At 32.8% G+C, this 27,713-nt stretch overlaps 2 protein-coding genes across 2 annotated transcripts; one reads left to right on the top strand and one right to left on the bottom strand.

The window, feature by feature from the left end:
* Positions 1-1,159: 1,159 nt before the first annotated feature.
* Positions 1,160-6,439, bottom strand: LOC134691436 (elongation factor 1-alpha-like). The gene is made up of 7 exons (XM_063551957.1): positions 6,262-6,439; positions 5,272-5,452; positions 4,527-4,695; positions 3,967-4,145; positions 3,464-3,743; positions 2,691-2,947; positions 1,160-1,750 (listed from the first exon to the last, which is right to left on the bottom strand). Exons 2-7 carry the CDS (start codon positions 5,413-5,415, stop codon positions 1,391-1,393), a joined length of 1,389 nt encoding a protein of 462 aa, XP_063408027.1. The 5' UTR covers positions 5,416-5,452; positions 6,262-6,439; the 3' UTR covers positions 1,160-1,390.
* A 24-nt stretch (positions 6,440-6,463) lies between these two features.
* On the top strand, positions 6,464-19,555 carry LOC134691437 (small ribosomal subunit protein uS14m-like). Its single transcript, XM_063551958.1, has 3 exons — positions 6,464-6,728; positions 16,690-16,944; positions 19,120-19,555. The coding sequence occupies exons 1-3, from the start codon at positions 6,657-6,659 to the stop codon at positions 19,300-19,302; spliced, it is 510 nt and encodes a 169-aa protein (XP_063408028.1). The 5' UTR covers positions 6,464-6,656; the 3' UTR covers positions 19,303-19,555.
* The last annotated feature ends 8,158 nt before the right edge of the window (positions 19,556-27,713 follow it).

Raw genomic sequence — 27,713 nt, 5'->3', positions numbered from 1 at the left:
AAATAATAAAAAACCTGCATCCATTTTGGAGTTAATTTACAAGATGATTTCTTATATTTCTTTTTTTTTTAGAACCGTGATGTACCTTTGGCTCATCAGTGTAACGGTGTTTATTTATATCATTATTGATTTTCGTACTGTTGTAACATTTGCATTTTCACCTCCGTTATAGAATAGGCAATCAATACATACTAAATTAACTGTCCACTCCAAAACACAAATGTTATTTAACCCCCAAATTTCCTTTTGAAGTATAAATCCTTGCAGTAAATTTTCATAAAAACCTCATTTTAGTGTAATAATTTTAGTCCTGAACGGTGCCATTTAAACAAGACCTCTACAGGAACACTGAAAAAAAAATCCATGCCAACAAAATAAAATATGCCGTCAAATGCAAACAAGTTTTTAAAAATCTTTTGAAGCAATTTAGTCGTGTAAAGCGACATGTATGGTTTTATTTATCAAGGTACGAGGATGCTACTCCGGAACCACCAGTCTGATTTGAGCAACAAGTGCAATATTTTTTTCAAATGTCGTTACCATGATGCAGATAGTTAACTAGCTTTTCTTTCTATTTTTCACTTTGATCTAGTGTAAGGATAGTTAGCTTGTGCATTTCCCACCTTGATCAGCATTATGTGCAGAAGTTAAATGCACTGTAGAGATTGTCTGCAAAATGCTCTACATGTGCAGTCCTGTCCACCTCCACAATCAAGACATGAATAAAGAAACAAGATCAGGTTTAAATTCCCAATATGAGATGAAAGAAGCTTCAACATCATACCACCTTCCAATGAAAGTTTTAAAATTACCAACGAGAATCATTTCAACTAATGGCTGGATTTAATTACAAAACAAGTGATATACAGCAACCTATGATGACCACTGAATAACAGGCTCCATCCTCAGTACACACACACAGAATGAAACAATTTTACTTCAATAGAACATTTACAAACACCAAAAAGTCTCATTGGCACATTCCATTTTCATTTTTTTGCTAGCAACTGGCCAGGCCAAAATAGTATTTGCTCACTCTTTTTCATGATGCCTGCTCCTAAGAAGAATTGTCAGGTCTTTTCGTTTTAGACCAGACTAGGGATCGAACTGCCTTTCATAGGAAAGCAAACAAATCATAGGCATAATATAAACACAAAAAGATGTTGGACATGTTTTTTTAATTATTTTTTTATTTTTAACATAAATAAAATTATGCCATTGCCTATAGCATTTACAAGTTTTTCCGCCTGATTTCTTTACGATGAATTTTACTTCTAAGCAACCAAATTGTCCAATACATAATTTGCTGTGGTCTTAAATTTTGACAAAAAATTAGTTTGTTTTTTATTTCGGTCTTCAATTCCATATCAACATCATCCCACGCCTCACATCATTTCTTGCCACCAACCTTTGCTGCAGATTTGGTAACCTTGCCACTGGCAGGTTCTGCCTTTGTGACCTCTTTGATGACTCCTACAGCAACGGTCTGTCTCATGTCTCGGACAGCAAAACGTCCTAATGGGGCATATGATTGGAAGGATTCAACACACATAGGCTTTGATGGTGTCATGTCAACGATACCAGCATCCCCAGATTTGATGAATTTTGGGAATTCTTCAAGTTTCTTTCCACTTCTTCTGTCGATCTTTTCTTTGATTTCGTTAAATTTACAGGCAATATGAGCTGTATGACAATCCAAGACTGGCGCATATCCATTCTTAATTTCTCCAGGGTGGTTCAGGATGATGACCTGTTAAATAAGAACAATTGTATTATTGTCATTTCTTAATGGTGTTTGTTGAAAAATGTGGTTAAATATAGACAAAGTATTTTTGGCAACGAATATCAGCTTTGTCCCATCTAATTATGTTTTTTGTCCAATATTTAATTGTGATGTGGTTTTATTCCAAAACCATTAGTTTTTTTTATCCTTTTAGATAAATTTAGCTTTCTTTCAGGAAGGCGTGACCAGTAGGGTTTCAAATAACTTCATTTTTAACACCAGGATAAAACTAGAGCAAATATTGCCCTATTCATCCAAATCATATACCCATCATTAATGTTCAAACACCAACAAAATATGCAAAATATTTGAGAGAAACCAATACCAGGTTCAAATTCAATATTTATAAAAAAAAAACATGGGAAATGTGTCCACAGAAAGATGATGCACCCACTTACATGTTATGTAATAAAGGGACACCAACCGAAGAACTGCAAAATGTTAATTTGATCATGAGTTTTGTTGTAATTAAAATCGTGTACAAGTATCACAACATTTGATCCAGGCAAACTGAAGTTACTCATTGCCCTATCCATTTTCATCAGACATAAAAAAATGTTGAATTTTCTGTGAAGATGTTAGATAGAGGTCCATAACCATGTTTCCATAGCATCAGAACATGATTTCTACTTTCTATCTGCCTTTATTTAAGCAAGTATGATAAATCAGCAAAGATGGAGACTTTACCAATCTGTAATAACACTTGCTGTAGTCATTGAAATTCTGAATACTATCTTGTTTAGGTTTATTTCATTTAGCGTGTTGTTTATACGTTAAGAAGTATAATGAATGGAGTTGATGCCCTCATTTGCATACATCATAAAGGGACAAACTCCATTATTCAAACAAACCTTGGGTATGTGTTAGGTGATAATTGGCATTGTGTACACTAGCTTGAAATGCTTACCTGTGCAACAAAACTTTTGGCTCCCTTGGGTGGGTCGTTTTTGCTGTCACCAGCGACCATTCCTCTACGAATTTCCTTGACAGAGACGTTCTTTACGTTGAAACCAACATTGTCTCCTGGTAAAGCTTCTGGGAGAGACTCGTGGTGCATTTCTACGGACTTGACTTCAGTACTGATGTTGGCTGGAGCAAAGGTAACTACCATACCTGGTTTGATGATTCCAGTTTCTACTCTACCTACTGGCACTGTTCCAATACCTAAAATTTATATAATAAAACATTAATTTCAATACCCTTATTGTATACTGTTAACATTCTATGATGATAGAAAGGGCTTCAAAAAAAACTTTTTAGAATTAAAATGGCGACGCATTTTATAGGATGAAACCAGTTTGACATAATACGAAATCATTTAAAATTTGTTACTAATGTGTTGCAACATAGCCTTTAAGAACTCTAGAATAAGGCAACTATGCCACAGAAATCCTGTCAACATTAAGCAAGTACTGAAACAACAAATGTAAAATATTACTAGAAATGGCCCAATTTCTATATAGATTAGACCATTCTTTTTACACTTGTAATTTTTTTCCAGCTCTTTGGACCTTGCTGTTCGATGTTAGCCAAGGCTCAATGTTGAAGACTGTACCTTGACCTACAATGGTTCACTTTAATAAACTGGTAATTGGATGGAGAGGTCTCATTGGCACTCATACCACATCTTCCTATATCTATTCAGACTTGACATGATTTCTAGTATTAATTAGACCATACCTCCAATTTTGTAAACATCCTGGAGTGGGAGACGGAGAGCTTTGTCTGTGGGTCTTGATGGTGGGAGGATAGAATCGAGAGCCTCGAATAAGGTCTTTCCACTGGCATTTCCTTCTTTCCTTTCAACGGCCCATCCCTTGTACCAACCCATCTTCTCAGATGTCTCAATCATGTTGTCTCCATGCCATCCAGAAATTGGTACAAAAGCTACACATTTTGGATTGTATCCAATTTTCTTCAAGTAACTGCTGACTTCCTTCTGGATTTCCATGAATCGGGACTAAAAAAGAAATCAATAAATTAGCTTTACATGACAAAAATCAAATTTAAAATTTTACAGTACATTTCCCCAGAATTTATTTTCAAGTCATTTCTGGATTTAGAACATTTGTTAAGATGCCACCATAAATTCTAACCTGAACATGAGCAGTTTGACCATTAGAATCTAAATGAATGCACACCACCCAAGTTTTACTTAGAAATTGTAAAATATCAATACTTACTTCACTGTATGGTGGTTCAGTATTGTCCATCTTGTTGACTCCGACAATCATCTGTTTGACACCAAGAGTGAAAGCCAATAGGGCGTGTTCTCTGGTCTGACCGTTGGATGAGATACCAGCTTCAAATTCACCAGTACCAGATGCAACAATCAAAATGGCACAATCAGCTTGAGATGTACCTAAATTGAACAAAATGAAACTTAAAAACATGAATCTCAAATTTTGTTGTTGTATAAAGTAATACATGTATGCTTGTAATATAGTTGATGCATGTTGTATAGTATAGTGTATCCCAAACTACCTGACAGAACTACCGAACTTTTTTTTTTTAGTTGGAATATATCTAGTAGAAAAGTTTAAATTTCTTTTAGTCAGACAAACGATATAACAGTTTAGCAGACTGATAATTAATATGAACCAATATAATTTCTTTTTCCACCCTTAGTACCATGAAGGTCAAATCCTACAACCGGTACACTAAAACCCTCAAGGAGTCATCTATCAAGAATCTGGTTTTCAGCCACTTTTGCTACATTTTCAGTTTCAAGATTTACACTCACCAGTGATCATGTTCTTGATGAAATCTCTATGTCCTGGGGCATCAATAATGGTAACATAGTATTTGGTGGTCTCAAACTTCCACAAAGCAATGTCAATGGTAATACCACGTTCACGCTCTGCCTTCAGTTTGTCCAAAACCCAGGCGTACTTGAAGGAGCCTTTTCCCATCTAAAAAAGATATCACAAGACATTAACACTAGCAGTATTGTCATACACAAATCTTTTGTTTTGAACATCAATTTGCACCCTGTTTGTCAAGTATATTCCTGTGATTACAATGATCACATGCATCACCTGTCTTTTAAGTACATTTTTAAATGTATGACAATTCGGCAAAACTTTCTATCGTATTAATTCTTTTAAAAGAGCAATTTGACCTTTTAGTCTTCCTTAATAGTAAAGATATATTGAAACCCATCTCCTTAATATATATCTGGTTCACTTTCGCGAGTACTTAAAATCACACCAATTTGTGATCGGGTTCATGTCAAGTATTCTGTTTTTTATTTGTCTGTTGATCTTTTCTTTTTTAGCCATGGCGGCATCACATTTAGTTTTTATCCTCGAATTTGATTAGAATGTCACTGTGGTATCCTTATTTCAAGGATTGCAGAAACACCCTTTTTTATGACCATGTACTGATGAAATACTTGTTAAACATTTCAGACATGCAGAAACAGTTATTAATGTCACTTAGTTGAATTAAATATATACAAAATGAAAATAAGACCATTCTAAACTTGCCTCAGCTGCTTCCTTCTCGAATTTTTCAATGGTTCTTTTGTCGATTCCACCACATTTGTAAATCAAATGGCCAGTTGATGTTGACTTTCCAGAGTCGACGTGACCAATGACGACAATGTTGATATGAATCTTTTCCTTCCCCATGGTTGCTTAATGCTTAGTTAGGCTTCTGAATGTGGACCTAAAAAAAATACATTTCTTTACTTTTCGGGTTCCCTGTGTAGACTTTTTACACAAAGTTTTAAAAGCTCAATAATTCAATAAAAATATATATTATATATGAAAACATTTTAGATAATTTTAAATAATGGAAAAGTCGGCCATTACACGTGTACTTTTAGTTTCAAAGAGTTGCAATAGAAATTAACACATATATTCAAAGAAAATCACGACTTGATTCGTTTATAAATCTTTGACTGAATCGTACTTGTTGCAGAGATACATTTGTATAGACAACATATTCCTTTTACGCCCCCCTTTTTTTGTTGGACATCCAACAGTCAATTATTAGAGAGTACATAAAAAATACACGAAACTCATGCACGCATTTCGGTATACTTTTCTTCCGGTAACCTATTCATCCGTATCCCACGTGTGAATAATCGCCATATTAGTCATTTGTTACTCGCAACGCAATATGGGCAAACTTTCTGAATCAGAGATGACAACGGAATCAAGTCTTGGCAACTTCATTTTTAAATTAGAAATTTCCAATGAATATCATCATCATAAAACAGAATGAATTGTTTTACGCTAAAGTATAAAGTTCCTTTGTCAAAATGTCGGCGCTGAATGTCTCGGTTTTGTCGACGTGGTACAAAAAGCCGGTCTTGAAAATATATCACAAGAACATAATTTTTCGTAAAAATAATGACTGTACATCATTAAAATACCTTGATACAGTCAAATTGTACACTTAAAACATCAGATGACTTAAATTAATGTAAAATTTTAATGGATTAGAAATAGCTAAATTTTCATCATACTCACTGTTATTTGGCCACAGCGTAAAAGAGATCGAGGCTGGGTTGTCACGTGGTATATATATGTGACCTAAAAATGACGTCATAAAATTAATTTATGTCAGCAAAACGCTTTTCTAGGCGACGAACTGTATTTTAAACGTAAGCACTTTTTAGAACTGAAAAGGTTGGGCAATTTCCGGTACTCCAACTCGCATGCCCTTAAATGGCATAAATTTTAAAACAAAATGATAACACCAAAATAGAAATATACTTAAATGATTTGACTTACACAAAATTTGAAGAATTATTTCGATATTGAAAACTTAAAACACTAAGTTTGTATAAAGTAGTCTCATTTTTGTGGATAAAATTAAGATAGTTTTTTGACATATATTATCATTGAGTTGTCTTCGAACCAAGATGGCAGCCTCCATAGTCAACAGAGTTGCAATTTCATTACGAAATACATTTGCTCTTAATCACAGTAAAACAGTAATTTATATTTTTTTCATTAAGCAAACAAATAGACATTGAAATTTTGTTTTCTTGACAGTTATTTTGGTTACTCTCTCATAAACTTGATACATTATATACATGATATACATTTCTACATGGCCAAGGGGTTGTATCATGTGAAGGGCAAATTTATATCTTGATCATTTTTTGTGTATACCCCGGGGGGCCACTTCAAATTTTTTTTGGTAGGGGTGAGCAGCTGAGACATCAAGTACCCCACCCTTTTCATATATTTTGTTAATCAAAAATATATACCTTGTCATATAATATGAGGCAGGCATAACCTGTGAATGGGGACGAAGTCTGTATGTATTATTTTCATAATTCAATCATGTTGATAAAAGAAACCGAAATACCGTACGTAACGTTCCCGATTTTGGTTCTGTTGTTAGGGAATTAGCTGTGACGTTCTTTAAGTTATGACGTCATATTCGATGTAAACAAAAGAAACGCTTTCATCAGGAAACGTAACGTTTTTTTCATATCAAACAATTATTAAAATTGAATTTGTATTGAGATCCAATCTTATGTTTTACTAGACTGGTAAATATAAAAAAAAAAATCAAAGTCTCATGCAAACAAGACAGATTTCTGCGCAAATGCGGGAAAACCGGAACAGGAACTAGATCTGAAAAAAAACGTTAACGATTTGGAGTTCATTAGTACAATGAAAAATTCGGGAAATTTTCCCAGATTTTTTTTTTTTTTTTTTTTTCATTGATTTTTCTACCGTAATTGGGGACTTCGTCCCCATATTAGTTAACAAAAAACAGACCTATAGATATATTTCAATATTTTCCCCGCTCATCAGCACGTTCTTGTTACGAAGCAAAATAGTCGCAATAATATCACCTTCTTTTCCAATAAATTTCTCAATTTAAACACTTTTTTCTTACTGCATTATCTTTCATTATGCTACAATTCCAAAATACAATACATTTAAAAGACATTTGGTCAGATCAAAGATGGTATTACATCTTATGGTCAGATAAATGTAATATCACCCCAGAGTGTTACATCTTCACTAATTTTAACATGTTTGAATATTAATTAAAAACTGATAAAAAGTTTCATTGCTGTTCCCTCGTAAAGGACGCTGTCACAATGGAATTTCTTTAAATAATTGTTATCATGTTTTATGTATACAAACCCTTGATTGTTAATTAGGTGTAAATGTCAAAATAGTTGGATTTATTGCCAGGGTTTCCCCTGGGTCAATTATTTCTTTCGCCACCTCTTTCGCCAAAACACTATTTTTTTCGCCACTTTATTATTTTTTCCGCCAAATAACATAACTATATTTTTCGTATAAAATTTACCTTTTTTTCAACCCCCCCCCCCCCCCCCCCCCCCTTCCCCTTTCCCTTAAATCAGATGATTTTGCCCCATTGTGTCTAGCATTGTGCTCTCAAACTTATTTTAAAATTTACATTTTAATGAATAAACACTAAACATCACTTTAAAACGACATCATTTTTTTTATTTAAAAGGGAAAAATATCCATTGTATTTAAAACAACTTTTCTAATTGATTGGCCCACTATAATTTTAATAATAAATAATTAAGAAATAAGTCCTGGAATATACTAGTAACAAAATTAATGGACAATATGTTTTGATTATATAATACCATTATAGTTCGTATGGAAAGTTTCTTTAAAAGAAAAATACTGATGTTCCCTTTTGTACTAAGAAGTGTTTTTTTACATCAAAACAAAAGCTTTTATCACATGAAATTGATCTCTCGTTTCATGTGTAGTCATTACATTGAAGGGCTACTCTCATTGAGTCAACCTTTTCGATAGATTTCTTCATAACGACAGTTTTCTTTTTTTGAACATCGTAAATGAAAACGTTGAGACGTAAAACTATGCTTGAAACACGTGTGTCACTCAAACGACTTTAAAACACGTCTCCCTAATCAATTACCGCTATTTAAGTCAAAAGATAATTAAAGTTTTAAATCCGAGATTTTTCTTGCTTTTGAACATTTTTCGTCACAACAACAGCTTTATCTCAATTATCTTTAAAAGCGGAGGAGACGTCAAAAGTTTGCTTCAAACACGTGCGTCGCAAAGTGGTAAATAAATTCTGTATGTGACATTTAGCAGAAGCCATTTAACCATATCATTTTGTCAAACAACTCAATCAACACCTTTATTAATAGTCCTTTGTTGTCGATAGCTATAAAACGCAATCAGCTGATTATTGATTTTCTGTCCAAACCTTAATGAGGTCAAGGTGAATTCCGAGTATTGTCTGAACGGGTTAAGTCCGAGAAACTCGAAAAAAGTAAATAAACAAGATGGAGGAAAATAAATCGTTCTATATATTTCTTTCGCCAAATTCTTTCGCAAAAGACGATTTTTTATCGCCACAATTATTATTTTATCGCAAATTGCGAAAATGGCGACCGCCAGCGGAAACCCTGTTTATTGCATCTATCACTGGCATCAGTGGAAATACCACATCAGAATAAATAGAGTTTAATTGGTTTGACAAATAACTGATGCATTTACGACTGTGGTTTAACCGATCAAGAATAAATACGGACATCTGATTAGTTTCAGATACTTATGATATAATCGAGCAAGTGATAATATCAACCTATTGATATATTTAATCTGAATTTCTCACCCTTTTCATATATCATAGAGCATGAAAAAGTTACCTATTCCAGCGGCTCATCCCTACCACTAATTATATAGCAAGTGGCCCCCCCCCCCCCCCCCCCCCCCCCAGGTGTATACAGTCATTAAAAATAATCATTAATAACTTTATACTTTAGCGTAAAACAATTAATTCTGTTTTATGATGATGATATTCATTGGAAATTGTGTATATTTTTGTGGAAATATTCATCTGGTTGACGTCATAGAAAAAAAATATAATAGCCTTTCAAGATGTCATCAGAGAACATTAGTCATTAAAAAATGGAAGACACAATGGGAATCTAGTGAGGTTGGGAGAAGATTTTTTAATCATCACCCAGATGCATCAAAAAGAATCAAACTCGACTTCCCATCAAAAAAACACTTCAATATACTAAACAGTCTCAGATCAGGATACTCCAAACTAAAGGGGTATCAACATTTCATTAACAGACATGTAGAAGACAACAAATGTACTTGCGGAGAAATAGAATCTGTAGAACATTTTTTATTATCTTGTGACAATTACAGTTTGGATAGAGAAAAACTCCGCCAGTCAATATATTTCAAAACAGGAACACTTAATCTAGATCTAGAAGAATTACTTAACACCGAAGCCAGTGCAGACATACAATATGCAGTTTCCGAGTTTATAGACGATACTCGAAGATTTGATCATTTGTTTTTGGGATACGATTGCTGTCAAGCAATCTGTAGACTTTTACCATTGACCCTATGACACACTCCCTCACGTCATTAGTTTTATTCTAAACATTCGGCAACATCTCAGATTCTTATGATTGTCTTGCTTTAAAAGGTAAAAACAAGCAAAACAATTGAACATAAACAACTTTCCTGTAATGTTTTACTCATAATCTTCATGTATGATATTTTCCTTGACTTATATGCGTGTTTTTAACAATACGGAAAATCAGAATTAAACAGTATTTATATTTAGTGTTTTTATAAATTTAGAAACACGTCAGAGGGAATTCCCAAATTTTGATAACTTGCGAGAGTTCTCTGAAAGCCGATCGATAATTCTATTTCTGTCACAAGAACTGAAGTGGCGTATTTCTATATTTTACCGTTATGAAACTGATATTTGATACTGTACTCTCATAAAGAAATGGAGAACCATTCATCATATCATTTAATAAACGTTCTTGTTCCAAATCGCAAGTCGCGGTTTGTTTATGTATTAATGTCCATGCGTGGTATCACTAATTAGAGACAAAAAGAATTGCAGAGACAAAAAGCGTCAAGAAGCGACAAGAAGAATAATATTAGCAACAAGAAACTATTTAGCGACAAGAAAACATTTTTTTATTTATATTACTTATTCGAAATAAATATGAAAAAAATATGAAAAAGAAAACAATTTCAACGACAGGAAAGTTAATTTTGATAGGGGGAAAAATGAAACTTGTAAATCTAATTCAGTTGCTACATTTATTTACATGATATTTTATAAGGTATCACAGGAAGTATATTTTGTCTTTTTATTTGTTTTTAAAACCATTTTTGTACAATATATAATTAACTTGCAAAATGCATTATTTGTGCATAATTGTCCAGAAAATTCATACACAAATTGTGAAATACAAATTAAGAACTGAAATCAAACAAGAGGAAAACATAATTAAAATGTGAATATTTTTCATCATTTTATTTAGTGTATTGTCTCATTTAACGATATTTATCATGTTTATGCATATAGATTGAAGATTAAAGGAAACTGATGACAATCTTGAGTTTTCAACAGGTGTTCACTATTCGGTACAATAATTTTATATATTCTGGTGCGTGTAATTGATGAAGGTGTTAATGGATGTTATTGTTGCAATAAAACAAAGGACACGCACCTAGTTAATCTCATTTGTTGCTCTTAATTGTGTATTACCTTAGAGTGAAGCCACAGCTAATGTTGGTCCTATTAGGAAAAATTAATTGTACAGTTAGGAAGGAAATAATATTTCATGTTTTTGTTTTATTAAATCCTTCAAAAGGAAGGTGACAAATCTTTGTTTTTATTTTCATTTTATAGCGTTTACATTTCCTTTGCTCTTACACATGTTTAATTTCTACATCTATCAATATGATAATAAAAAGTACACAATCTCTTCATCGATTTTTTTTTATTTCTTCATCTTTCAATATAATCCTAAAAAATATTTTAATGTATGTGATAACAAAATGTATTCTTGTCGCTAAATAGCTTCTTGTTGCTTTTTGTCACTTATTATTTTTCTTCTTGTCGCTTCTTGACGCTTTTTGTCGCTAATTAGTGAGACCCCACATGCGTGTAGTTTTCCTGATTTCAAGGGGTATCAGATTGAGTGATTCCCCGCTTCATTGATTAATTTGAAACTCATGGGATTCTTTCTATGTCTGTCTGCATATGGAGGGCTATTGTTGTTGCATAATTTTAAATCACATGCATAATTTAAATTAAAATAAATCTTTCATCGTAAAAATTACCTATAACACCCCTTCAGCAGATATGGAATCTTCAATGTTATCGTTTCGAGTTGTCTCCCTTTTCGAAATATTCGTCAAGAAGAATTAACTCGTTAATGCCGGTAAACGTCGTATTATATTAAGAACGATCTCAATGTAAACAGACGTGTGTACGGAAAGGAGTCATGGCCTCTGACCCAAAGGAACTTCAATAATCAAAGAGTAAGAAATGGGGTTCCTCCTAAACTGGTCCGCCGTTCTATATATAGCTTCGCACCGAAGGTCAGTGTAGCGATAAGTGAACACAATATGATAGGAGTCCAGTTTAGGGTTCCTCCTAGAATTACGGTGATAAGATACGGAAGCAAGTTAACTCGTACCACGGCATTGGAACAAAAAAAGTTAACTTGTACTACTGCGAAGTCGTAACATTCAGAAAAATATATAAACATATGATGTTTTATGGGTTTCTGTTTGTAAACTTAATAGAAATAAAGTTGAATTACTTGAATTTTACACAGGAGTTAAATGAAAACTTAGACAAAAATAAAGAATGTTTTAAAGCATTAATGTTTTAACTGATCTTTCAAACTAGAACATAGGCGGATCCAGCCCCTCCCCCCCTTTTTTTGTGGAAAAAATTTGGTTGATAATAAAGGGAATCATTGAAGCATGACTGGAGCGGGCCCTCTCTTAGGTCAGTCAGTGGTCTCCCCCTAAGGAAAAGTTCTGGATCCGCCACTGTAGAACTTAATCCAGAGGAAAGTTAAAACATTGCTTTAACTGTACCTTATTAAAATTAAACATGTTGAATATGTATATATCCAATTTAAGTTAATTAAAGCTGTAATCCATGATCACAAACTGAATGCTATGTTTACAATTGTTGAAAGCCATGTGCTTTTTTTGCGGGGAAAATGTGGACCCCCTTAACAGGAATCAGTTCAATTTCATTGTTACATTTATTTATAGACAGTAAAAATAATTTTGGCAATCATTTTGACTAACTGCGAAGATTTTATTATTCATGAAAAATTTTCTTCGGGTGAAACTGTATATACCTTAATTATCTACATCTGCCACAGTATTTTCTATCCAATATACAAGGAACATAAGCTACAAATTGGTCATTGTACTTTCAAATTATATACATTTTACAGACTTAAGAGGTATTGGGTGAAAGTAACGTATATCATGAATATTCATCATTTAACACCATTTGAATGCATTTAAATAAGTTGGTACGAGTTAGCAATGGTATGAGTTTTTTATTTTTTTTAATGGTACAAGTTTACAATGGTACAGGATAACTATAATTCGATAAAACACAATAAGTACATGGCTCATACACTTGTAACGGGGATTGGCTATTCTTTAAGTTGAGTGACTATTCAGATTGTTACATTTTGCATGTGCAGTTGAATTAGTTTAGAGAATTTATACTATCCAGCTGTACCAGGGTTACCGGCCAAAAATGCTTGAGACTCGCGCATGTTCATGCTTTTTTTGCAACAGTATTCTTGGATCTATTTCTTTCCTCTTTGATCTTTTGAATTTTGGCCAAATCTCATGCATTTGTTTAATGAAAATTTGGCAGAACTGCTATACATGTGTCAATGAAAACTATGGCAATCGTATCCCTCAGAGCATTCTGCTCTTTGATTATAAATCAGTATCAACAGCGCCTACCTAAATTAAAGTGAAAGTACAAAGAGAAAATACAAAGTGATTAATGTATTCAAACGCGCAAGTGACCAAAGTACATATGAGAAAATCAGTGTCAAGATGACGCATACTAAAGACTAAAGACTCTTGATGTATGGGCAAGAATATTCACTAACAGACATAACGTGTGACATTGCAAGTAATAATAATAAAAAAGATTCCCTTTATTCATTCAAAAAATGCTTTACTACTAAATTTCTTCTAGCAAGACATGATCACATCTAAAATAAAGAGACTTTTTCATGTTTTTGGGCAAACAAAAAAAGTATGAGTTTACTTAGTCCAAATAAGTATGAAGTCTTGGAAGGCTATTTTAAATGTTTGCTTTGAGGCCTTCCTGGTTGACGTCAAAGAAAAAAAATATAATAGCCTTTCAAGATGTCATAATTATTTGGACTAGACTCTTAAGAGTTTACTGTACCCCTACCTACCCTAAAGGTTTTTTTTTCAATTTTTGATAAAGAACTATGAAAGTCACAATGTTGCTTCCATAGACTCAATGTAAAAAAAAAAAAAAAAATCACTACCTAGTCCTACCTACCCTATCACTACCTAGTCAGGGGCGTAGCTAGAAAGAAACGATGTGCAAGCACCTATTGCCGAGCGGAGCGAGGCAAAAAAATTTTGGGACCCTTTTATGCAGGAAAATGTTTTTTTTTCGGCTTTCGATTATAGAACAGTTGAAAGAGGAGCTACATGTAGATAGGACTTTTAAACAATTTATGAATGTAAAACTATTCATAAAGCTTCTGAATAAAGTAAATCATGGTTAATTGAAAACATAAACTACACATTTTTTTGATACAGAATTTACTCAAAATTGTCCAAAATCTGCTCTTCGGGTCTAGGCAGAAACGAGCCTCTCTATTTATTTGTCAGTATTCACACTGAAATATCGTTGAATATGCAGTAATGCTAGCGATGATAACCTGTCATTGTTCATTGTTGATCGTACATTTGATTTCAACAGACGTAGTACACTGATAGATCACCACGGAAGCACTCGCGAGATGTTATAAACCAGTGTACGTGTTTGCCATCGAGCGACCTCCCAATTGAATTCATCAAAATTACATACCAGGTCAGTTTCGTATGTCTCACACAATGTTGAGATTTGTTCGTTTGTTATATTTCCTACAACACGAGGAAGCAGATACGGCACAAAGAAGCGATTTTCTGATAATACCAGACGCGACTCCACTGGTAGTCCCTCGAACACATCGCCGTGGCATAATTTCAACGATATCGAAGGGTTTAAAGCTAATGCCGATTGGTACATCTCATTCCAAACAGATAAACCGTACTCTGTAAAATGTGCTCCGAAACTACATGTATTAGACTGAGTATAACAAATTCAAATCTTGTAAAAGATACAAGTTACAGTGTCTGATTTTGTCATGCATGATCTCCAATAAAACTTCTATTTTGAAACCAAATGCCGTTATTTAATGACATTTCATCAATAAAAAAAGTGACAACATAGTGTAAAATTTGATTTATAAATTTTTGATTTTGCAATATTTTTTTTTGCATGCCGAACCGATGTGCACGCAACTGCGTGTTGGCGTATAGGGAGCTACGCGCCTGCTAGTCCTACCTACCCTATTTTTGTTCAGCACGTTACAGTAAACACACATACTTTTTTGTTTGGCTTTATTCTTATGGGAGTATGTAACATTGACACCAATATTATTTCAATGGTCAATTACTCATTTAATTAAAAGAGTATATAATGTTTGCTAAGGCAGGTGTGAGATGATGTTGGAGTTTGCATTACAAAAACTGTCTTGTTGATTGAAAGGGAAAAATGCCCCAAACACATTGTTTTGGGTCAATGTTACACTTGTAAAGTTTGTGCATATTTAATTTTGTTTCAAAAAATAATATATATCTTGACTCTGTCTTTGCCTATTTCTGTGCTGTTAGGATTAGTGTATTTTTTCTGAATTAATTATTTTAGTAAACATCCAAAAAAAATTAATTAAAACTGCATTTGATGCATGTATCATTGACAAGTTGCTAGCCATAGATTAAACAGTCATTTATTTCCATTAAAATATAAAATCTACTTTGGTTTGTGGATTATGATTGAATTTTGTACCAGGTACTATATGTATGTTTGATTGAAAGATATTTGAAGTAAAGAACATTTTGAATTTTTGTGTCAACTGAAATAGTTGCATTTAGAAATCTCCATTATTTCTATTACATTCATTTTTAAGGTTTTATTTTTAACTTTTGAGTTTTTGTTGAATTAATGCCATAAATTGTAGATTGAATGAATTTATTTTTTCATGGTTACCAATTTTTGCTGATCGAGGAACAATTGTACAACATGGATATTTGATATAATGGTTTTGCATAAAATCAACATGCAAGCCTATAAGAAATCTGTGTTCTTTTTTAAACATTTAAATTTGTTGAAAATCACACACAGGAGATTCCCGTATAGCAGTATTATTGTGATAAATCACATGTCATTTACATATGATGTTATCTGTACATGTTATTACAGTCATTATAACAAATTCATAGTTTAGACTTCTTTATCATTATACATGAAGTTGTAATTATTAATATGAGGCAGGCATTACCTGTTAATGGGGACGAAGTCTGTATGAATTATTTTTTTTGTAACTTAAATTTTGTTAAAAAAAAAGAAACGGAAATACCGTAACGTTTCCGATTTTGGTTCTGTTGTTAAGGATTTTACTTGTGATTTTATTTAAGTTATGAATGTAAACAAAGAAACACAGTGCATCAGGTAACGTCAATTCATATCAACATGATTAAAGACAAAGAATTATTAAAAATTAAATATTGGTATTGTGTTCCTTGAGTTTTTATTTTTTACTAGACTATTCAAAGTCTCACGACAACGAAGAAGGAGGTAGATTTCTGCATTCTGCGCAAATGCAGGAATTAAAAAAAAACGACAAAAAAGAAAACGACACAAGTACAATGAAATTTTTTTATTGATTTAACTAATGCTATAGGGGACCTCTTCCCCATAATAAAACCTCTTCAGATGAAATTCATGGGTCATCATGATCAGTTTCAATTAATTCAATCACTATATTAATTGTTAATAATATATTGTAGGTTCCTTTATTATCAAAGCCATTGACAGAATCGTTTTCATCACCATGGAAACTGTGCACACAGATCAGAACATGTGCAGACACACCAAAGGAGTTTGATCCATTTGCAGAACCAAAATTTAATCATCAAAAAAGGCTTTTAAAATGGGCCGCAAACAGAGACTTTAACAATCGTAAATTAATTAAACAATATGGACCACAACGATTGAGACTTGTGACTATGAAAAAGAGCAGAGTTTTACCTCATCCTTTCAAGGTAAAGGTCATATATTAAAGTTACTTCATCCTTTCAAGGTAAAGGTTGTATATTAAAGTTACTTCATCCTTTCAAGGTAAAGGTCATATATTAAAGTTACTTCATCCTTTGAAGGTAAAGGTCATATATTAAAGTTACTTCATCCTTTCAAGGTAAAGGTCATATATTAAAGTTACTTCATCCTTTCAAGGTAAAGGTCATATATTAAAGTTACCTCATCCTTTCAAGGTAAAGGTCATATATTAAAGTTACCTCATCCTTTCAAGGTAAAGGTCATATATTAAAGTTACCTCATCCTTTCAAGGTAAAGGTCATATATTAAAGTTTCCTCATCCTTTCAAGGTAAAGGTCATATATTAAAGTTACTTCATCCTTTCAAGGTAAAGGTCATATATTAAAGTTACCTCATCCTTTCAAGGTAAAGGTCATATATTAAAAATAATCTGGAATTTTGCTGTCAAAAAAAGATCATTCAGGTAGTCTTGACTCGTGACCTGTTCATTTGTATTAAAAGTCGGTTGTCTTCTTCATTACACACACATATACGAATATCAATTATATGCTTACGAGACATGTTGCAATGTTAAACATATTACGGTATGTGAAAATCAAGGCTTGCCTAAAAAAAAAAATTCTTTCAGCTCTTTGATTTAACTAGAATCCTACCCCCCCCCCCAAAAAAAAGAAAAAGAATTACACATCTTAATACTTTATTTTCATAACAGTGCGGGTCCCTGAAGTTCATAACAGGTTTCTAAAAATAGCATTTATTTCCCTATGTATTCATTGAAGCATCTTCTTCATGTTCTTCACTGTTCCAATTTGAAAAATATCAAAATACTTTTTCTTCATAAGGCCAATAAAAAATATATGTGTTTACATCATTAAAACAAATAGGCAAATAGCGTATGGTAGGTTGGTATTTCCAATTTTTTCTTCCAAATTTATTATTGCTAGAAGATGTATTAAAGATTTTTGTAGGTGAGTTCAAGAACTTACATTTTATTTTTGCAATTGTGTCCAACAGCATGAAGAAAATAAATAGCACTATTTTTATTTATTATTTACGTTTTCATGACTCAAAATAGAATTAATTTGTTAATCATCATATAAAATTGCAATGAAATGATAATAAATGTTATCGCTATTTTGTGCATTTTTCCTTTGATCTTTTTTGTGATAATTTTCATATCATGCTACTCGCTTGAGATGGAAAAAGAAACTAAGCAGGCACGTGGCATTTTGAACGAAAATGACATGAAATTGACAACGTCGTCATAGGTAAAATAGCGATAAACAGATTATCATTGATCATCTCAACTCGATTGCATTTTGAACGAAATTGACAACGTCGTCATAGGTAAAATAGCGATAAACAGATTATCATTGATCATCTCAACTCGATTGCATTTTGAACGAAATTGACAACGTCGTCATAGGTAAAATAGCGATAAACAGATTATCATTGATCATCTCAACTCGATTGCATTTTGAACGAAATTGACAACGTCGTCATAGGTAAAATAGCGATAAACAGATTATCATTGATCATCTCAACTCGATTGCCTTTCTTGCTTTTGCCGTCCCGGCTCAAGCGAGATTATCAATCTCGTTTAATCTATAAGACTCAGTTGATATAATCCCAGAGTTCTTTTCAGACCACGCTGACCACCCACATTTTGTGAACTTTTTAGGCCTAACACAATTTTAAAATACTATTGGAAACAACAGATTTACGTCACCATGGTAAACAAAAATAGTTTTGAGAATTCTACAATTTTGATGTCTCTTCCAAGTTTCAAAGTGATGAGTACTTGTCCAGGCCAATTTTCATGAGACCATGACTTATGGACTCTTCTTAGTCAGAACCCTACAATTAATTAAGGCAAAAAAAAAATAAGATTGTGTGGTTGAAACTTCCAGTTGAATCTTAAACTAAAAGTAAGGTTAGGTAGGCAGTAGGTAGGGATATTTTGACATTTTATTTTATTTTTTGACTTCGAGTCTCTGACTTTGATAGTGCTTTAAATAATGAAAAATTACAAAAAATCTTTAGAATAAGCTATTATTACAACTAAAAAGTATGGTAGGTACGACTAGGTACTGTAACCACACAGACACATATATTTCTGTTTGGCCTAATCTGTAGACTGACCAATGTTTTTCTCATTCCAGGAGTTAGTTGCAGCAGAATTACATGAGTTACCTAGGAGGAGTTCTGTTACTCACACCTTCCCACGATGCATTTTGACAGGAAAGTCACGAGGACGATTACGCAGATGGAGACTTAGTCGGATACAGTGGAGAATATTAGCAGACTATAATAATCTGTCTGGTGTAACACGTGCTCAGTGGTGATTGAATAATGACTGTGGCTTATACATCATAAGCAGACTATATAGATTTGTCTAAAGTGAAAATAGAGTCAGTGTACAAGATATCAGAAAAAAGAACAATTTCATGATTTGTAAACATTTGTTTGTATTTTTAAGCTTGAGCGATAAACATGATGAAAAAGATGTGAAATATTATTGATGATTGGTAATAAATTGTTTGTTTGATGTTAATTCCGTGAAACAGAGAAAAAAAATTGTCGTTAGTTAAATTGATAGTATGATGTTATTTCTATGAAACTGAAAACATTTTTGTGGTTAGTTGTATTACAGTAATTGAAGAGTAAGACAAACAATGAGGAGAGATTTGTGCCTTTGAACTAAATGCATATGGTGACGTTGTGAGGTTACCAGATTAAATTACTGGAAGTTTTTAACTCAGAACTTCAGGACATGATGGTCTTTTTGCTGACACTTGGTTTCTGTCCTTGTCAGTCTTCTGTTGTAAAACTGTTAAAAAATCTTCTATGAATCCATTCAAACAAATTGTGTTTTGGTTATAGATAATTTGTCTTTTGAGTTTAAACTCTACTTTTAGTGACCTTGACTTTCTTATGGATGCAAATGTTTTGTCTGGCCTGCAATTAAAGTTGTTCAATACGAGACATACAGCTTACACTGCAGTGTCAGCATCATCAACTATTTGTATAAAGCTTCTTATTTTAGAAGTTATACTGTGAATTCAGAAATTATTGCATGCATTTATTATTGCGATTTTGTCATTTTAGACTTAAATGCAATTTTAATTTTTACGATTTTGAGAAAAGTCCTGTTAAATTCATATAAAATATTTCAAAATGCGAGTTTAAATTATTGCGTTTACAACTCATGATCAGTCGCATTTTTCGCAATAATAAAAACCTCGCACTAATTTCTGAATTTACAGTACTTCATTCATTGTCATTCCTAGTAGGAAGATACATTATGATATAAAGTGTCCGTCTGTCATAATTACGTTCATTGTCCTTGACCTCATTTTCATTGTTTAGTAGGTGCTTGAAAAATATTTGTAGTATTTTGTTGACTTGAAATACTGACTTATTATGAGTTATTACTAATAGGTCTAGGATAACCATATTTGGTGTATAAGATCCTAAAAAGGTCTACATGAAAGAGTACATTTGAAATTATTTCATGGATGAGTTGTTAGTGGTGAGATTTGTATCTCATATACTATAATCAATAGGTCATCAATACTTGGTGTATGGAATGATTGTAAGGTGTACATTTTGAAAAATACCTAAATACCTAACTCCGAGAAAAAATTCAAAACAAAAGTCCATAATCAAATGGAAAAATCACATCAAACAAGTGAATAGCAACTATCACATTCCTGAGATCTTACAGGCATTTTTTATGTAGAAAATGTTGGATTGAACCTGGTTTTATAGCTAGCCAAATCCCTCGTTTATATGACAAATGTATCAAAGGAGTAGGTCCGGTAAGACCCCTTTTTGGCCCCAAAATATGGCAGTTTTTACAAAATTGTTAAAAAGTAAACTTTTAGTTATTTATTGGACAGTTGAATGCTTCTGCTACATAAACATGGGCTGTTTTTGACAATACAATGCACATATATCGGGTTGTAGCACCATTAAGTCATGCTAAATTACTGAAATCTTCAAAATTCTATCATTTTAGTTAAATTTTAGACGGTTTCCATGTAAAACGAAAGTGGCCGCATTCGTGTTCATCCTTAATATTGAAATGTAAGTTGTATTTTATAATAATACATAACATATATAGAGGTTGTGGATGAACACGGATGCGGCCACTTTCATTTTTGACAAAAACCATCTGAAAAGTGACGTTTTTTGGCATATTTGAGAGATTTTTCATATTTAAGCTTGAATCGGAACGTTTTTAATGACTAAATTAGTTAAAATATTTCACAAAAACTAATTGAATCAAGTGAAATAGACACTTAAGTGTTTAAAAAGTGGTCAAAATCTTTCGTCAGATGAAACTGAAATTTGAGGCCAAAATGAGTCCTTACCGGACCTACTCCTTTCATTACATTGACAACGATATGTGGAACAAAACAAACACATAAGGGCAAAAATGTCAAAAATAGGGGTACAGTGTTCAACATTGTGTTTTCATGAATTTGTCAGTTGATTAGATACTATTTAAAAGCAATAGAACCAATTCCATGACTATATTTGGTATATATGAAATGAATTTAAGGTGTACATACAACAATTATCTGACCTTGACCTCATTTTCAAGGTTTCGGGAGTTAATCAGAAACTTTAAGAAGGTCAGTAGGTCAACCATATCTGGTGTATAAAATAAATATTAGGTTAACATGTCTGTCGGGGTTCATTTGACCTTGAGTCTATAAGTCCCCTACCCAAGAAGTCGAATGGGACTTTATATTTGCACTCCGTCAGTTTTCACACTTTTTCTTCATGCTTAAAGATATTGATTTGATATTGTATCATCATGACGAGATACAGATCAAGTTCGAATTTTGTTCCGGTCTGATGATTTTTTCCAGAGTTATTGTCCTTTGACTTAGAAATAATCAGTTATTCGCATTTTTTCACAATTTTCTTTAAAGAAGGTATTGGTATATAGTTTTATCAAGACAAGTTACAGTTAAAGATATAATTTTGTTCCATTCTAATGATTTTGGGATAAAGGATACATTATTATTGCACCTATGCATAAACCACAAATCCACAATTAACATCTAATAAATAAACTCATCACAGATACCATGACTTAATTTAGTATATACGCCAGACGCACGTTTCGTCTACAAAAGACTCATCAGTGACGCTCGAATCCAAAAAGGTTAAAAAGGTCAAATAAAGTACGAAGTGGTTGGTAATATAACTGACAACCATGAGAGGACAGCATCTGACAATAGAAGAGAAATCTATGTGGGAAGAGAATTCAAAATAGTATCAAAAATCCATGCTCTAGTTGACGGCTGTGAAATGAGCTCTAGCTAAACTAAGTTACTTCTACAAAACTCTTCTCTGAGTGAAACTACTGAGCCAAATGAAATCAATATAGGGTATTAAGTCTAGAAGTTTTATCTAAAAAAATTTTATGGTAACTGTTATAAATAGAGGAAATCTTAAAAGATCTTAAAAGAGTAAAATTGTTCAAAATGTTGAGTCTGGCCTTTGTTAATCTTGTATTATTTTTAATTTTAGTTTCTTGCGTACAATTTGGAGTTTAGTATGGCGTTCATTATCACTGAACTTGTATATATATTTGTTTAGGGGCCAGGCAGCTGAAGGACGCCTCCGGGTGCGGGAATTTCTCGCTGCATTGAAGACCTGTTGGCGACCTTCTGCTGTTGTCTGTTCTATTGTCGGGTTGTTGTCTCTTTGACACATTCCCCATTTCCATTTTCAATTTTATTTTACCAATTGCGCAGTACACTTCAAAACTGTCAGACGATTTCCCGTAGGAGTTGATGCAATCAAATCACAGACACTTGACAAGTTGTTTCTATCCATTTCCGTAAATATACGTTGATAGTGGGTCTTCCAATGGATAGAAACAAGTGCCTGTGAATCAAATGACAAAATTTTAACCACTTTTTTCATTATGTCTTTTTTCTTGAAAAATTTAAACTACACAAATGACCCGAACGACAAATTCTACAAATAAGGCGCATACGAATGCATGAAATCGTGAGTTGACGTCTGATTAATAGATTTATTGCTCTTTGATACATTATTTTTTTTGCGTTTTTCTCATGTATATCAAAACTTATTTATCATTGGTAATAGATAGAAGTTTCTTCAATAAACAAATATTAATCAGCAAGACGAGATGTCTACGTATAAGACCATTGAAACTTGAAACTTTTTATTTCACTAAAGGCTTCACATGATGCATAATAGTACAATAAATTTAACAAACTATAGTAATGCACGAACTAACATATATATATACATATGAAGTAGGTGTATGCAGATGAAAGAGTAATATCCATATATTATTATAATTTAAATACAGACATAACAATTTTGCAAAATTTTGGCAACCCAACAAGTACATACTTATCTTGACTACTCATTAAATTTGACAGGCTTACAGTATTTTTGGCTGAATTGTCTGACGACTCCTTATTGGAGTTATTGCCCTTTAATGAGGATTTTATCACTTTTTTACGTTTACCTTATATGATGGAAATTATAATCGAAAGAGAGAAACTTAAGGTGGTACCTAACACTACAGGAAGATAACTCTGTAAAGTTAGCTAAACAGTTGGAAAAGCTTCTCAATGATCAAAATTGGTATTTGTCAAACTGCTATATAACCAGTGTCATTTTTCTGATATAACAGTTGGTTCAAAATTTTTGAAATTTTTATAGTTTTGTTAAAGGGCCAAAGAAAATACTTTGACAAAATTTTATGAAAATTAAACGACCCAAATTAATTTTAGTGAAAGTGTTGGGTACCACCTTAAATAATCAACATATATGCATAATTATCAGCAAGACAAGGCCTACTCACGAGTTAAAGTGTGCCAATATATTAGTAGACGGTTACTCTTTATAGGAGTTATTGTACTAAAATTAGGTATTTTTTCAACTTTTTATGTTTGAGGCAAAACAGTAAGATAGAGAGAAACTAAACGGACTTCAATTATCAGAAATACTAGTATATATATAAAAAAAAAAGAAGATTTTTATCATTAATTCTATTCTCATGTATACTGTTGGAGAGTGTCCTTTGTTGAATATGCATATAGAACAAGGTGTGCGACATAGGCTATTAACCTCTAGTTTTAGATTTCACATTTAGACCTGCAAAGAACATATCTAAAATTTCCATCAATTGGCCATTTCCATAAAATTTGCCGATGATAATCAGGGGATCACAGCATACATATACCATCTATTTTATGAATAATTAATATGCTATAGATATTTAGAATAGATCTGAAGCCTGAAATTTCCAGAGAAAGTAATTTCTATTAATATGAGCAACACGACGAGTGCCACATGTGGAACAGGATGTGCTTGCCCTTCCAGAGCACCTGGACCACCCAAGATTTTGGTGTGGTTCGTGTCGCTTATATAGTCTTTTAGTTTTCTATGCTGTGTCTTTATTATTATACTATTGTACTATTATTTTTCTGTTTGTCTATTTCTTTTTTAGTCATTGCGTTGTCAGTTTGTTTTCGATCTATGAGTTGGGATATCCCTCTAGTATCTTTTGTCCCTCTTTGAGAAACTACATGGGAGTCACGAATATATTGTTCAACATTGATGAACCATGTTAGCAACTGACTAGCTTCAAAAGACTAAATATAGCTGACCTATAGATTTAAGCTGAGACTAATATAACACAGTATATAGTAGTCTCAGATTTAAGTGTAAGAAAAACAGTTGTTTATGTGTTACATATTTGTTTTTCGTTCATTTTTTTTTTTTTTTTTTTTAAATAAGTTAGTTTTCTCGTTTGAATTGTTTTACATTGTACTATCGGGGTCTTTTATAGCTGACTATGCGGTATTGGCTTTGCTCATTGTTGAAGGCCGAACAATGACCTATAGTTGTGTCATTTTGGTCTCTTGTGGACAGTTGTCTCATTGACAATCATACCACATCTTCTTTTTTTATATTATATTAACTTTAAACATAACTTTGACTAATGAACTGTGAAAATGAGGTCAAAGTCAGATGATGTCAGCTAGAGTGACATGTACAGTCCCATTATTTTATATTCTTAATATGTTTGCACCTCATGAGTCATTACTCTAAAAACACAACATATATTTTACCCCATTATTCTTAACATCTTTACTTTATACTTTTCTCTATTTTCCACTTTTTTTTGTTCCTTTATTCAAGATATTTGCCCGTTCTTCTCTCTTCTGTTAAGCCCATACAGACCGTATATACCGCTATCCAAACGCACCTCAGACTATATTGCAGGTTTAACTTAAACTACTTAAGGTGGCTCGTGGGTACAAAAATTTCAGCAAAAAATTAAAACTTTATTTTTTTTTCAATACAAATTTTATTTATTACACTATTAGTTATTACTTATGATAAGGTACAAAAATCAACCTAAAAAGTCGATTCGGTTTGACCCCAGATGACTTTTAAAATGTTTATATCATTAAAGAAGCTCCAAATTATCTCCCTTTGGTGCAAAAATGCCTGTTTTATCAAGAAATAAATACGACTATAACCATCGAAGAAGTTAGACGGCTTGTGAACAAAACAAAAAACGGCAAAAGTTGTGGTATAGTTAGTATTCCCTACAAAGTACTGAAGTATGAACCTATAGTGACCGTGATTCATTCCTTGTTCCAACTGATTTTTGAAACCGGTATAATTCCGTCTGTTTGGAGACAGGCTATACTTTGTCCTATTCTAAAAGACAAATCTTCAGATCCACGTGTACCTCTCAATTACAGAGGGATTAGTTTACTTTCTTGTATATCAAAACTGTACAGTGCATTCATAAACAGTCGATTGTCTGACATCATCATATTTAGAGTCCAACGATATTTTAGCAGACGAACAAAATGGTTTTCGCTCCGATCGATCGTGTGAGGATCATGTATTTACTCTTAATGCTGTATCGAGAAACATGAAGACTTCATTTGCAACCTTTATTGATCTTAAGAACAGCGTTCGATTTTGTTGACCGAGATTTGCTATTATATAAGCTTTTGTTAAATAACATTGATGGAAAAATTTACAACTCGATTAAAACATTTACCTTAGTACTTCTGCTTGTGTTCGTGTGAACAACAGACTTTCACAGTGGTTTGTATGCAGTTCTGGTGTTAAACAAGGGGATAATTTATCTCCGACGTTATTTTCGATTTTTATCAACGATCTGGTAGAGGAAGTAAACAGTCTCGGACTTGGTGTAAATATTGGCGACTCAACGCTTTCGTTACTTTTATATGCGGACGACATAGTGTTATTGGCTTCATCCGAAACTGACATGCAATGCATACTTGATAAAGTCCATGAGTGGTGCAAGCGATGGCGTGTTTTGATGAATACAGAGAAATCAAAAGTTATGCATTTTCGTCCGTCTCGATCTAAAAGAAGTGAATTCCAGTTCAAAATCGGTGACAATCTTCTTCAAATAACTGACACATACAAATACCTCGGTGTAACTTTTCACGATCTAAAGGACTTTAAAGACAATGCAAATAGACTATCAGAAGCTGGAGGTAGAGCTTTAGGAGGAGTTATCTCCAAGATTCATCATCTAAAAGACTTCGGAATCAAAACTTTTGAGAAACTTTTTACTTCTTGTGTATTTCCAGTGCTTGCCTCTTCGATCTGGGGATACAAAGACTTTGCATGCTTGAATCAAATCCAGAACAAAGCAATTCGTTATTTTCTTGGCGTCCACAAATTTGCACGGACATTTGCAATAAACGGTGAAGTTGGTTGGATGAACCCAAAGGAACGACGATGGTGCAATATGATAAGGTATTGGAACAAACTTATATCAATGGACGCCACTCGTATATGTAAACGTGTCTTCAATTGGGACTACGAAATTTGCATGAACAATTGGTCATCCGAAGTGAAAAACATTATGTCAGTTATAGGACTAGAGAGCAATTTTATTACAAAAAACACTTGCGATTCACTGATGTGTAAAACATTGCTCAAAGATAAATGCTTCGCAGATTGGCAGAAAGGTCTAACAAACTATCCGAAACTACGAACATACAGGCTCATAAAATCTGTATACTGCTGTGAACAATACATTGAACTTAATCTTAACCGTACTGAAAGATCCATAATAGCGCAACTCAGGTGTGGAATTCTTCCACTCAGGTTAGAAACTGGTCGTTTTGTAGGTGAAGACGAATGTGACCGTTTGTATAAAATGTGTAGCGATAACTGTGTTGAAAACGAATTTCATTTCCTTATCAATTGTAACTTTTATAACAATCTGCGACTGCAAAATTTCTCTCAAATAGACAATTTATTTATACTATCAAATGAAGAACAGTTTAAATATTTACTATGTCAGCATCCGAGAAAAAACTGCTAAATATCTATTGCAAGCTTTTAGTAAGAGAAAAACTTTTTATATGAAAATTTTCGATAACAATTTATTTATTTTTGTTCGTCGTACCATTGAAATTTATGTTTAAAGTGACTTATAGACCCAAAGGGTCGGGTGTTCTATTTTTTGTTTTTATATCTCACTGTATTATATAATATTTTGTGAAAAACACATGTCACTAATATAAATAATTTACTTACTGTATGGCATTACATTTGAGATATCTTTTTTAACTCATAGGTGACCTATGTTTTTTATTATTGTTTTCAAATAAGCTGTACATAAACTAAATAATTGTAAAATTTAAGAGATTTCTTATATTAGTTTTTTTTTTATTTCGATATGACCTCT

Source organism: Mytilus trossulus, chromosome 11 (assembly GCF_036588685.1).
Source record: "Mytilus trossulus isolate FHL-02 chromosome 11, PNRI_Mtr1.1.1.hap1, whole genome shotgun sequence".
NCBI classification, from domain to species: Eukaryota; Metazoa; Mollusca; class Bivalvia; order Mytilida; family Mytilidae; genus Mytilus; species Mytilus trossulus.
This window is presented reverse-complemented; position numbering and strand designations above follow the sequence as displayed.

Bases quoted from the DNA above. Each gene is read 5' to 3' on its own strand.
- LOC134691437 (XM_063551958.1), top strand. From the start codon at position 6,657: ATGGCAGCCTCCATAGTCAACAGAGTTGCAATTTCATTACGAAATACA. The intron at 6,729-16,689 runs GTAATTTATATT...AATATATTGTAG, and splicing joins CTCTTAATCACAGTAAAACA to GTTCCTTTATTATCAAAGCC. The intron at 16,945-19,119 runs GTAAAGGTCATA...TTCTCATTCCAG, and splicing joins TTTTACCTCATCCTTTCAAG to GAGTTAGTTGCAGCAGAATT.
- LOC134691436 (XM_063551957.1), bottom strand. From the start codon at position 5,415: ATGGGGAAGGAAAAGATTCATATCAACATTGTCGTCATTGGTCACGTC. The intron at 2,948-3,463 runs GTATGGTCTAAT...TATAAATTTTAG, and splicing joins GGATGTTTACAAAATTGGAG to GTATTGGAACAGTGCCAGTA. The intron at 1,751-2,690 runs GTAAGCATTTCA...CTTATTTAACAG, and splicing joins CCAAAAGTTTTGTTGCACAG to GTCATCATCCTGAACCACCC.